Genomic DNA, 13,705 nt, shown 5'->3' on the forward strand with positions numbered 1-13,705 from the left:
ACTCAAGAATTTGAGATTTAACTCAAGGAAAGCATGTATGAAGTGACACATTTTACATTTCAAACTTGTAATGGCTAGAGGAATACTCTCATCACATAAAAATCTAATTTGTATTAACAAATACTTAGGCTATTGAAAGTAACTAAAATCAAAATACTCGTGGAAATTTATATTTCTCCTGGTATAGATAGTAGACGTTGTTTATTATTAAGCTACAATGTAATTGATTAATAAATTCCACCATTACTTTAAAAAAACCCAGTCAGATGGGGTCAGCAACTTAAGAAATAGAGCAAATCAGACAAAAATTATTTCATATCAAATTCCAAAAGGTTTGTGAACTTAATTTCTTGCGAATTAAGAGATAAGGGAATTATAACAAAGAATAACTTCAGTTTTCCTGATTGAACTGTGAAAATGTAGAGCTGTAGTGTTTCCTGCAATCTCTATCGACATGGCTGACCTTAAGAAGAAAACTGATAAGGCGTTATTATCACACAATGTGATATCTCAGTGGAATATATATTCATGCGCACCACCTTTTCTCTTTGTTTCAGATATAAAAAATGACAGTTACTTAAGGAAGAGATGCCACAATAAATGAAAGACTTTTTAACCCACAGTAAAGAAACATAACAAAGCCATTATGAATGATGCAGCAAGTTTAGGAAAATGAAAGCTGCTATTAAAGATGACAGGCCATCACAACAACAAAAGTAGTAATCAGTGTAATTGTAGCAATAAAATAATATTTGTATTTAGTTTCTTTCAAGGAGTTAAAATAATGGACATCTTTTCTAAGTTAACAGTTTTGAATAATGTTGGCAAAAATAGCAAAAACTCAGATAAAAAGCTCTAAATGTGAAGCAGATAAACATTATCTAGAGTCACTGTTCTACATGCTTTTGTTTTCCTTCAGATTTCCTTTAAGATAATTACATTTATGTCTCTTTTACTTTCCTCTTCATGACGATGATATTCTTTTTCTTTATGATCTAGTGTTCTTGAACCAGGCTTCTGATTACTTGACTTCAGTAAATCCACAGCTAAAATTAGATCATTTTTGTTTTTCACAGCATGTAATAAAATCTGAATTTCTTGTAATTATTTTCCCTGTTGTAAAATCCCCATTTCTTTTGTAACTTTAAATAAGAATGCTTTATAAATATATAATTATCTCCACGTGGTATTCAGTGAAGCTGCTTACATTGATGAGTGTTTTCGCAGATGATGACGAAACATTGCAGTGCGGGAAATGCCTTGCGTGGGCAACACTGCACACAGGCTTATGTTAACTTTATGCTCGGTGATAAATATCCCATGTAGTAATAAAAGAGTAGTTAATTTCACTGTTCATGGAAAGTTACCTCAGAGCACTCTCTGGCTTACATTTGGCATTTTTGCCACACCTCTGAATGTTTAAGGGACTCCAGCTCTACTGGGCCATTTTACTAAAGCCCCGTAAAATACACAACAAAACCAGTTTATGCACAGTATAAGACACTCTTTCTATACTTTCTTTAATCCAGTGTACAATATATAGGCCTCACCCATGAAAACATTCATTGTAACTTTGCTCTTTCATAAACACATCTCTAAAGATCTAATAAATGCTGCTTTTTCTTTAGCAACAACTTTCTCCATAGAAGCAAGATATAGACAGAATGGTATACCACATCCCTTTAGTCCTGGTCAAAGTTCAAAGAAAAATCAAATCTTAACTTATTTTAGGTGCAAAATTTGTGTCAAAGAACAGAGCAAAGTCTTTTCAAAAATATAGGACTTGCTAAATTTGAACTGCGTCTCTATATATGAAAACTGCTGTGCCTGATGGGGGTTTCAGAGGTCTCGAATGAGACGCATTTCTTACAACTATCAGTGTAACTTGCTTTTAGGGTATTACTGTGATTTAAACTTAGATATACTGTATCAATTACCAGTGCTGCCCATGCACTAATATTGCATGTATATTACATTTTCTTCTGAATGATTTTAGAAGCTTTCAGGTCACTGAGACACCAAAATGTAATGCCGCTATTCCAAAGTGCTAAGTTTCTAACTCGTATTCAGGGGATCTCAATCTCCCATATAGGAAATGACTCATTTATTTTTAATCTATAGTGGAAAGACTTTGTACTGGGAGTCCACCAGCCATGTGATATCACTTCCCCGACTCAGTTTGCTGGTCTCAAAAAAACCAGATTATTTTGACTGGATGATCTCTAGAGTCCTTTTCAGCTCTGATATTCTTTTATTCTGTGATTCATTATATTATTTTATGGATAAGCATCCAAGTAGTTTACTTTTTTTTTTTTGCTTCTCTCTCAATAGCCTCCTTAAAAATGAAAAAGCATGTGGTTCTACCTTTGCAAACTCTCATGTCTTGTCCCTAATAGAAAAGTGAAGCAAATTAAGAAATGTGTATGTTGTTTTTCTTACCACTATTTCAAAAACATGTGTAATTACTGAGTGGTATAGAAGCTTTCCTCATTTTAAGCTGTCTTACTGTTACACCTAAAGTAAATCACTGCTTCTTCTAGTGCAGCACAAATCCCAGATCCTATCGTGGCTATTTTCTGGGTATCTTTAGCTCATGTAGAGATGAATTCTGTATATATTCTGTCAAATGTAGATTTAGAAATTTCATCTTAGCATTCTGATGCTTCTAAACCCTCTTTAATTGTAACTAGTTAAGAGTAACTTTCTTTTCAAAAAACTAGGTTTATTTCTTAAATTTGTGAATAAAAATGCATTCCATTCCTTTTAATTTCATAGCTTCCTTGTAAGGTTTGATTTCTTTGTTGATTATAGGTTTGTTCCAATTAAATGATCAACAACTTTTCCACAAAGAATACTTTTTGATTAATGTCAATTTTTATCTCTTAAAAGGATCCTTCCCGGCCATTGGGGTGGAAACGTTTTGCCCCAGCTTCCTGAGGGCAGGGTTTTTAAATAGCCTCCAGGCCCCGCATCCAGTGCCAGGGAGAGGATCTTTGCCCCCCAGGACTCCTGCTGGTAGGTATTTCAGGTGAATTTTTCTGCCACCATATACAGCAGTAGGACTGTGCTTACAATTGACAGAACAATACAGAAATAAATATTTCTAAAATATATTGTTGAACAGAAATGCAAGTAACTTTTTAAAATGCAGGAACCACATTTGTGATACCTAATGCTCTGAAAATAATATAAAGGAAGTAGAAGAAGGATCTGTAAACTGAGCACCCAATCAGCATAGTGCTGCCTCTTCTAGGAAAGCGTTGTCATAAATAAAAACTAGAGACCAGGTCCCAAATTTGTAACTCAAGAATAAAACAGGGATGAACTTAAGCCACTTTACCACTTGGAACTGGCTAGAAAAAAGAATTTAAAACTGAGTGTTATTAACTGAAAAAGTAATTTTATATCTGAGTAAGTTTACAGAGATTTAAAGTTCCATTTCACTAAAGAAAAATTATTTGAAAAAAGGCCAGAAAGTAGCAAATTTGGAAGAAATTTTTGAGAAAGAAAATTAACATGCAGTTTTCCCTAAAAATATCAATCTGACCAAAGCCGTATTTTATCAATGAGGAAAAACACAATAAAGGATATTGAGCATTTTAAAATGAAATTTCAAAGTTTAGTAAATCACTTTGTGTATTATCCTTGGTATTATTATAATCATAAATTATTTTACTCTTGTCATTTTGTAAAATATTCAGCTGTCTTCCTCCCTGGTACCTGAGGCATGCAAATCCAGTTTATATTTTATGTGCGTTTAGCAAGAAGGAATTAGGATATTGATTCTTGGAGTTTTTATCGTAATTCTTGTGTTTCTTATCACAGTTAATACTTATGCTACAAATTGTGGTAATGACACCAATATTTTCAGGAGGGCTGGCCCAGACAGCAGAATAATGGAAACATTTGAAAAACTAAGAAATACAATGGAAACAAAATCCCATCATGCACATTTCTTGTTTTTCTTAGAAAAATTATTCCATCAAAGCCTAAAATTATTACACTGACATTTTTTCTTTTGCCTTTCAGTTACCCTTGCCTACTTAGTTATAACATACAAAAAGTAACAACCATAAATATGCTTTAGTGTCATTTGGTTTTATCAATGGATAATTACTAAAGTGGTTTCAGACTTTGTAGCCAGCAATGCCACTGATAAGTAGGAACCAAAATTATATGAAATAAAAAATAGCAATTTTAATTCTAATGAGTGTTATGCCACCTTTTTTCTCCCTAGGAAAAAAAAATGGTATCAGTTGCACACGAATTTTATTGTTGGTGGTAGTAGTGATGGTGGTGTTGCAAAAAAATGGAAATAAAAATCTATATAAACTGAGCTCTCAGAGTTAACTGCAAATATAAAAATATAGCATTCATGTCTATTAATATTTCAGTGACTGGAATTGAAGAGATGAACAGACGATTTGTAGTTTAATGACAAACTTAACTCTTAATGACAAATCTTGGTAGATTTAGGTATATTTGGCAGAAATGACATTACAAATCAGTAGTGACTTGAATTATTCAACATCACTGGTAAAAATGACAGCCCTTGTCATTTAGCCACTGAGCCTGATAGAAGTAAGATGGTGTTTCTATAACACAGACACAAAACAACTTTCCCGAGAGGGATCTAAAAGAACATCTAGCGCCCTCTTCTAGGCTTTAAGCCAGATTTGCCTCCAACCTTCATGGGAGAGAAAACCCAGTTCAGTTTCCATGACTTAAATACAAGTCAGGTGTAAAGCAATTGCTTCATAAAAAATGTATAGATCTAAACTTGTTCCCTCAAACTGAAATTAACTCAACTCACTTTTTCTGGCTTATATCACTTGGATAAGTGATCCCTGTACACTTTCTCTGGTACTTTTCAGTAATCACTGCTATGATTTCTAAGGTAATTTTTATCCTCTTCCATTCAACTATAGCTTATTTCCCAAGAATTCTCTTTATATTTTGTGTAAAGAGGAATGAAGCAATGATATGAGAAGTTTTTATTATTTCATATTAAAAAAAAAACAGAACCCTAAAGTATTTCTTTGCCACCTAATAGCTGAGTGACTCTTCAGGTTTAGGACATCAATTTGAGAGCAGAAAGCACTTCCTTCCTTGACCTGTATCATGGTACCTTAAAAAGCTGGCCAAAGGCTGATGCCTACTGGGCAGAAATTAATTTGCTTTCTACCAATTGTTTATATGTTACAGTACTTTTAGGGTCTCATAAGACATTTGCTATGTCATTCAAGGAATCACAAAATCTGTTCTAATGATGGTGCTAATTTAGTTCCCAGTTACTTCCTTAATCAAATTTAAATGAGATACATGGTTATGTCTTATATAAAATAGTTTCTTTGCATTCATGTCACACTGTGCTATCAAGGAGCAATATTTTTGCAGTATGTATTTTTACACTAACTGCAATAATAAGAGAATCACTGAATCATGAGAACCAGAAAGCAGACAAGCCTGAAATCAGTATTTATGTAATTGTTGTCAATTATTTATATGACCTTTTACATTTCTAGAAAGGTCATAGTAAAGGGTTATTATTCTTAGTTTCAAATAGAGAAAAATACCAGGAAGTAATTGGCTGAAAGTTGAATAGCAAGTATATTCATATATTTATTGCAATGTTTTTCAAATAGTAGTCATCCAATGAAGTAGGAAAATCTCAGGAGAGAGAAGGCAGGAAGAGTGGGGAGGGGGGCTGAGAGAAGCAAAGCGGATGGAGAAAGAAAGGAGAAATTAGAAAGACATAAGTGAAATTATATTTTTTGAATCAAACTCTTCTCCATCATATTCTTCCCTATTAAAATCAAATTCTGCCTCCTTGAAAAGAATTAATGTCCCTCTTGGAAATATGTTACCAGGTATATACCGTAAAATAAGCTTGCTCTCTTTGCTCCATCTAGTTATTTCTTTGATTTATTTCTATAATCAAACAGTATTTGAAAGTGGGTAGAACATTTTATATGCCATAGAGTATTGATTATACATAGGGTCTTAGACTGATGACTTATGACACCTTTGCCTTTACACATTTAGTGGCTTATATGCTTACCCTAAACAAAGAAAATCAGAGTAATAAAGGCATTGAGAAACAGAATTATGCACTGATAATGATGGTGTAATAATATATGGAAGTTGCACTGGTCCAGTCTTCCCTGTTACTTCACAGCAATAACTATCTGACATCATGTGATATCTTAAATTTACATAAGATCCAAACATTACAATGTGTCTTGAAAACTAGACTTATTTATAAAATATAAAGGCATATTCATTATACTCAGAAAGTAACATCTTAGGTTGAGCATGATTAGATCAAAAATTCTACCTTACATTTTTCTAGCAGTTTTCTGTCAGTTGTGGAAGACTTGATAATATTTTTCATTACTGAAGTAATTCATATGTATAGATTAGATTCTAGGCCAAACTCAGATATATGCCTTAAACTAAGAAGTTTTTCAGTTATAAGCAAAGCCTACAAAGGAGAAAAATAGGAAACAGGCAGCATGTGGGATACAGAAATAGATAAATTCTAAAAATAAAAATCAATGTTGAAGGTCTTCCTAATACTTCCTTTGTGGTTAGTCTTGGAAGCTCTTCTGAAACACCATCTTCGTTTGTCTACCTATGCTTTAAATATAATGCTATATATAAAACACCTCTTTTGACATTTTTACCTGAGCTGCTCTCTGTTGCATGCCATGTGTTAGGTTCAAGGTAAATGGCAAAGATGGGGTAAATAGCTCTCCTCACCTTCTTGCTTTGTCAATTTTGTGAGACTTCCTCACTGCTTACTCTGAATCAGTTTCAAAAATAAATGTGAACACGTGGGGACTCAAAAATCAGATTTGCAATTACTAGGTATATGATTAATAGTCATGTTTAATATTGTTTATTTATTTTTACCTTAGCAAAGAGATTTGAATGAGCCTTATACTCAAGTAGCCAGACTTTTTCATATCCTCACTACTGTCCCCCTGACTAGTAATGTTAAGATATGAATTCACAATCCAGTTTTCTATAAACCAGTAACAGATCCAACTAGGCCATTTCTATAGCAAAGGAGTTACAGTGCTAAGCCAATATTAAAATGTCTTCAAAGTCTATTAACAATGATTATCAGTATTTTCCTTTCCATATTTCATGTGAAATCCTATCTGATATGGAGTCTGGGCAAATATTGCATGCACTATAATCCAGTCAAAAAATTTTTTTATTGAGAAGGCATATAGTTTAGATATTAGAAATAAGCCAGGAAAAATAAATAAGGTTGAAGCTGCAGAGAATCTAGGATCTAGTGAGCATAATATTATCATATCTTGATGCATATAGAGGACTGCAGAAAAGCAATAATGCAAATACATTAGGTAGCTAGTGGGAAGCAGCCGCATAGCACAGGGAGATCAGCTCGGTGCTTTGTGACCGCCTGGAGGGGTGGGATAGGGAGGGTGGGAGGGAGGGAGACGCAAGAGGGAAGAGATATGGGAACATATGTATATGTATAACTGGTTCACTTTGTTATAAAGCAGAAACTAACACACTGTTGTAAAGCAATTATACTCCAATAAAGATGTAAAAAATAAATAAATAAATAAGTAAAAAGACTGGATGGCAGACTTTGAAGGAATATACAATGAGTTAAGGAAAACTCACATGAACTCAGTTTGCCAAGGGAAATCAACAGTGGAAAAGTATATACCTTTTAAATACAATCAAACTGCAGTTCAGAAAAATCAAAGTAAACCATTTCATTTCTTTGTATGTTCAGGCATCCTAAAAGAAAAGTCAGTAACTTTGTTTTCAATCTACAATTGAGCGTTTCAAAATTAATCACTTTTGACAGCATTTCTGCTTGCTAAAGTTCTCCTGAGGATAATTATTCTTTTTATATTTTTCTGTAGTATATATGGCAATTTGCTTTATTTTATCTTTAACAAATACTGTTGTAATAAATATACATAAAAGGTAAGATTTTGGTTTACTTTTTAAGTAAGAGGTCTTCAGGGGAAAAAAAAGACTCTTCTTTGATTTAAGGGTGTATATTTTATATATTTCTGCAGCTGAAATTGTTGCCAATTACCCTGAATAAGATGTGTGTAAGTGAGTGTTTTTGTGTGTACCTGCTTAAACCAAAAGCTAATTATAATAGGAATAGGATAAACTGGATTAAATGTGCGAAGTAAGGTCCTGAATAAATGATTCAAAATGTAAGCTGTGGTGAAAAGAGAAACCTTCATCTCAATTCTTAACTCCTGGTTTCTTTATTCCTTGCCATTTGTGTGATTTCAAGCCCCAGTAAGCCCTACCCGATACTCATCTGCACAGTTGTGTCTCCTGGAGAACTCTTCTCCTTGAAAGTTTGTTCAGCTGCAGACTTCAGAAGGAAATCCTGTAAACTGCAACTATTTGAAAACTAGGGTAGGGACTCTGAAGCAGGGTCAGACAGGAACCCAAGATTATTCTATTTCAGGCCTGTGGAAAGGCATAGAGAAGAGACGGTCACTGATAAAGTGACAAAGGGAACATACCCAGCCAACAGAAGCACAAGGAAGGTGACATGAGTGACTGTATTTCTAGTTATACACCCATAAACAACCCCCTTCAAGTATTTGCGACACTGTTGTTGCTAGGTTAAAGTTACTTAAAAACACTTTTGGGCATATATTGGTAGATTCCAAAACCAGTGCAAGAAGGGCTAGCCGGATAACATTAAGATTGTGTTCAGTCTGCTTCCTCTGTTGCTTAAAAGCCAGTGAATTCCAAAGAGCATGCGTGTCATCTTTTGGTTCTTTGGCTTACTTGAGGAGAAATACACAAGAGGTTAGAAAAGAATTAAAACCTAAATTTAAGACAACTTGAAGATATCATTTGGAAAAAGAAAAAGATGGGAACACATACAAAATGAAGCTGTAATTTGAACCTTCAAGTATCATTCAGTTTATAAAAACTTTAATCAGTTGCAGGGTCTATGAGTTTAAGGGCTTCTAGGGACCGACGGTCATGATGTTGTCGTACAGGTCATAGACTCAGATTCCTTATGGATTATACTTTGTTTCTTGGCCAAAAATAACATAGACTCTCCTTTCCAAGAAAATGGACATACGATCATATAAATAAATGTTTGTATACAATTTCAGGAGGTCTCTGGACACCCTGAAGTCCATCAATGAAGAATTTCAGATTATTAAAAACTCAGTGTTCTATATATAAAGTTATGTTTTAAGACATCGTGAACAGCAGCATCTTTATGTAAGACTGATAGTGCATTTAAAAGAAAAAAGGAAACAAAGCAGCAGGATGCATTTGATATCAAGCTCCCGAACATTTACAGAGAATTTCTATTTGTTTCCTACCAGAAAGACATGAAAAATCTTAAAAGAGCCTTTAAGTAATCTCCAGATTCTTTTTACTAGTTCTTTTTACTTTCCTATTTTCAGATTCCATAAATAGTTTTAGCCTTTGACTTTCGCTCTTCTTTCTTATTAGCATAAATGTTTCTTTTATCTAAAGATCATTTCAATAAGTTTGAATCTTAAAAATCCAGACTTTATATATATGACAATTTAAATTCTCAGTTGAGAACATATATCTACCTGCTAGGGACGTTCATGTTTTATTATTACAAATTATACCATCTGTTTTCGTCCTATTCAAAGAAACTATCAACACTTTCAAAAGATTCATCCAGGAGCCATTGTCTTCTCCCAAAGAAAAATTCAGAGAAACTTTACACAGCTTGTGAAAGCTTAGTCTCCATGTGAGTCAGTATTTAATCTTTGTGTTGGTTGGAACTGTTGTGTTGGTGTGCTTTCACCTTACTGGAAAACATGATAAGAAACTGAGCTGCTTAAATGCCTCTCGCTCTTTCACAGGGCAGCATGCTTGCCCTTCTGGGCTGCTGGGCCACTTAAGAACATAAGAAAAGTAGGGAAAGACCATAACTGTTGTAAAACACATCTCATCTCAGCATTCATTCTTTTGCATTGTAAGACAAAGCACAGTGGAAGTTGCCCTGTGGCACAATGTTAACTTTTCATAGTTCTATTCACAGAGGTCTTACAAGAAGTGTATTTAGCAAAATTGAACATTAACAAAAAAGTTAAATCCTTTGTAAGAATTGCAGAAAAGATTCAAAACTAAGTAGTAACTTTCCTGGGGGGCAGGGAAAAGAAAAGTAGTTGGTAGTTTAATTTACATCGTATGTATGATTCATTTAACAATGTTTTCTCCATTATAATTAAAATCTCACTATAAATAACCTATGCAGTTAGGATTAAATATATCCTGTCCAGAGGTTTGTTTGATTTTTAAATCTTCTGTTGATTTTCTTTTGATTAGTGAATAATACAAAAGACCAAAAGGCTGAATATTTGATCATTTATGTAATCACAGCACACTTTTGAAGCCAGAAGTAAAGCACAACATTTGAAACACTACTGGAAAATATGACACTTTCTTCCCAAAGCTTCAGGGCTCTTTCTGAAAACATTCCTTTGTATAGGAAACTTAAGATCATTATCATAAACTGATGTTTAAGCGATGGGGAAAGCAAAATCTAAAGGCTATTCCAGCAAGTTTCCTTAGCACACATTTCCTGTTTATATAGATTATCATAAGGCTTTATGGAGCTTTAAAATCCTAGAACTTCTCAAGGACAAAACATCTTTGGCAGCAACACAATGCCCAGTCCATAATGGCTTTCCCAGATGTGTTTCTAAGATGAAGCACAGAGATTTGGGATGATGCTTCATGTACTCTAAATTACTAATGGAGACCCAAGTATTATCTGGGGATATGACAAGATGGACAAGCGTTCAGACTCTGGAGCCAGATTGCCTGGCTTCGAGCCCTGGTTCTGCCAATTGCCCAGTGTGTATCCTTGGACAAGTTCCTTAAACTCGCAGTACATCCGTAATCGTATCTGTTAAATTGAACTAGTGACTATACTCACCACAGGGGTTGGTGTGAGGATTAAATGAGTTAACACATGTAAAGCCCTTAGAACAATGTCTGGCACACTGAAAAACTTATTTTTTAAGTCAGTTATTATTACATATGTGCTGATTTAGATGTAGTATCTATTTTTTAATTACCCACACAAAAATTTTTCACAGAAACCAAGAACAAAAGCGGCATAAAATTATTTATTTGACATGCAGTTTAATGTGGTTTTGAAAAACTTAGCACGTATTTCCTGTTTCATGTCTATGTTTTGAACATTTCAGAGTATTTCAAGTCATGAGAATTCTCTGATATGTTCATTATTCATTGCTACCTAGTGGTAATTAAACTATAGATTATTGTATAATCAATTATTTCTTTCATAATAACCGGAAATCTAAAAGTCACAAATCAACTAATTTCAATGCATGTGCTTTTAATTTGATCATTATCACATATTACTTTTATACATGTGGATGTAATAAAAAAATCAAGAAAGCCATTCTTAAAAACATGTTATTAAAATTTTGCAATATTGTTAGTGTCTTATGTTGAAAACCACAGTCTAACATCAGGCATCTTTGGCAGTAACTTTCATTGCCAACAAGACACTTCTAGTTAAAGAGAAACCTTTTTGCCCGTATGTAATTTCCAGTAGAAAAAGTGCAGTACTGAATATTACTGAAGTTAATTGATACAGACGGTATGCCACTGCTTTCTGGAACTGTCAGGAAAATTATGTTTCATTTCTTTAGCCTCACATCTTAGATTTACTCTAAAACAAATCTAGAAGTGCCACTGTTTTCATAAATGCAAATCAACCCTCCTAATTTCTGCTCAGCTGTTTTATCACAGAATAAAATAATTTATTCTTCAGCATTAATCCAAGGTTATTTGGCTCACTTCTGAATTTAGGAAGCAAAATAAAGAAATTAAGAGAAAGCATGGAACCAAATTAACAATAATTATTATATAGATTTAGGAGTGTCAAATAGTTTTAAGGGTAAAATCAATTCCAGAGCAATCTAAGGTATATTGGTAGAGGTCCAAATTTGTAAATAGAGTACAGAAGACACAAGATGACTTTTTAGATAGGAATAAGAATCTACTTCCTACAGAAGCTATTTCTAAGAAACTCTATATTATAGTATGGTATTTAAAGTAAGAAAATACCCGTTTTGATTATTTTACTCTAGGAGAAACCATCTTGTTCTTTAAAGCAACTTCAAATCTATTGATTTCAGGTGTAAAGAATTTAAGTGGACCTTTGAGACAGTCAGGAGAATTCCTAAATATATTGATCTTAGTCATTTTCAGTAATGAAACTTCTTCACTCTGAAAAACACTTCTTAGCTTAGGGTTCAACATCTAGTCAGTAAGGTAAGATATAATACTCACATTTACTCATTCGTTCTTTAAGCTGTTATTGGGTGGATTGATGTTGATAGTATCAGGTACTATTCTCTGTGCTGTAAACTCATTATCTCATTTAATCCCACACCTCACTCAATGGAGAAGGTGGATTAACACCTCCTCCACAGTGACTTAATCTATCTCATGAGATGGAGGAGGTATTATTATTATGTAAAAATATACAAATGAGGAATGTATATAGTGTACAAATGAGGAGACTGAAGCAGTGAGGTAAGTGAGTTATGAAAGGTCACTTGCCCCAAGTGGAAGCGTCTTCAATAGCATGCGACCTGACTCTAATCCCACATCTTCTAACTGCACTGTGCTGACCACACAAGGCGTAAGGTAGTAAATCGTCCCAATTTGCCTGGGACACAAGGATTTCAGTGATAAAACAGGGAATTAACTGTATCATATAAAAGATGTAAATAGCAGTTATTTTTACTTTGCCGTAAGATATAAAAGAATCTTTATGTCAATGCCAAAGTCCAATAAAATATGGAAATGATCCATTTTTATAAAACTATTTTTTTTTACATAGTGAACAATTGTAATAAGAAGGGGGAAGCAGATAACCGCGCCCAAAAGGAAAGAAAGTAAAGGTACACCAACATTTTTGAGCGGCAACTATTGCCAGACTCTGTGTCAGTTATACGGTTTTTCATCTACTTCTTTGAAAAATCACATATAGTATGTAATATTATCCTCATTTTATAGATGCAGAAACTGAAAGAGCTAAAATAACTTGCCCAAGATCATGCAGGTAGCATAGCTAGAATTGGAATTGTTTTTTTCCTCAAAACCATATATTTTATACTACAAGTAATTTAGGATTAAAGTCTATTGATTTGCCATTCTGTTATTTCAGTAACTCTGCTCTAGGCCTAGAATTATCCTTAGGAAACATCTTTATTTGTGTGTTCCTTCTGGCATTCCAGTCAAAAAAAATTAAGTTGAGTACCTCCTCTGTGCTATATGTAGCTAGTGAACTTACAGAGAAGAATTAAGCACCAGTCCTGACCTCAGCAGCATTTTAGAGTAGAAGGCAGACACCTTTGTAGTTAGTATCAATGCCATACCTAATAAGTGTTATACAATTGTTTAAGATGTAAATGGAAGAAAAAGTAAACCATCAAAGTCATCCTAAAACAAAAAGTGATTCACGGGAAAGTTGACCGTGGAGATGGTATTTAAGTTCTTTTTTTTATTTGTAAGTATATGATTTTACCAAATGAAGACAGTGAGAAGGCAGTCTTCCAAAGAGAAGAGGAAGGTCCAAGTAAAGTCGTACTTAGGGAATTCTGAGTCCCCTAGAGAATTTGAAAAACAGGAGGTGGGGAAC

General features: G+C 33.8%; 1 protein-coding gene across 2 annotated transcripts in view; it reads left to right on the forward strand.

The window, feature by feature from the left end:
- Nucleotides 1-13,705, forward strand: part of EPHA6 (EPH receptor A6) — an 848,766-nt gene that overhangs the window by 700,299 nt on the left and 134,762 nt on the right. For both annotated transcript variants that reach the window (XM_024759215.1, XM_024759217.1), the window contains one exon: nucleotides 2,890-3,015. In XM_024759215.1, the coding sequence (XP_024614983.1) occupies nucleotides 2,890-3,015 (126 nt within the window). The remainder of the gene's footprint in view (nucleotides 1-2,889; nucleotides 3,016-13,705) is intronic.

The sequence above is a fragment of the Neophocaena asiaeorientalis genome, unplaced genomic scaffold (genome assembly GCF_003031525.2).
Source record: "Neophocaena asiaeorientalis asiaeorientalis breed wild unplaced genomic scaffold, Neophocaena_asiaeorientalis_V1.1 scaffold197, whole genome shotgun sequence".
Taxonomy (NCBI): domain Eukaryota; kingdom Metazoa; phylum Chordata; class Mammalia; order Artiodactyla; family Phocoenidae; genus Neophocaena; species Neophocaena asiaeorientalis.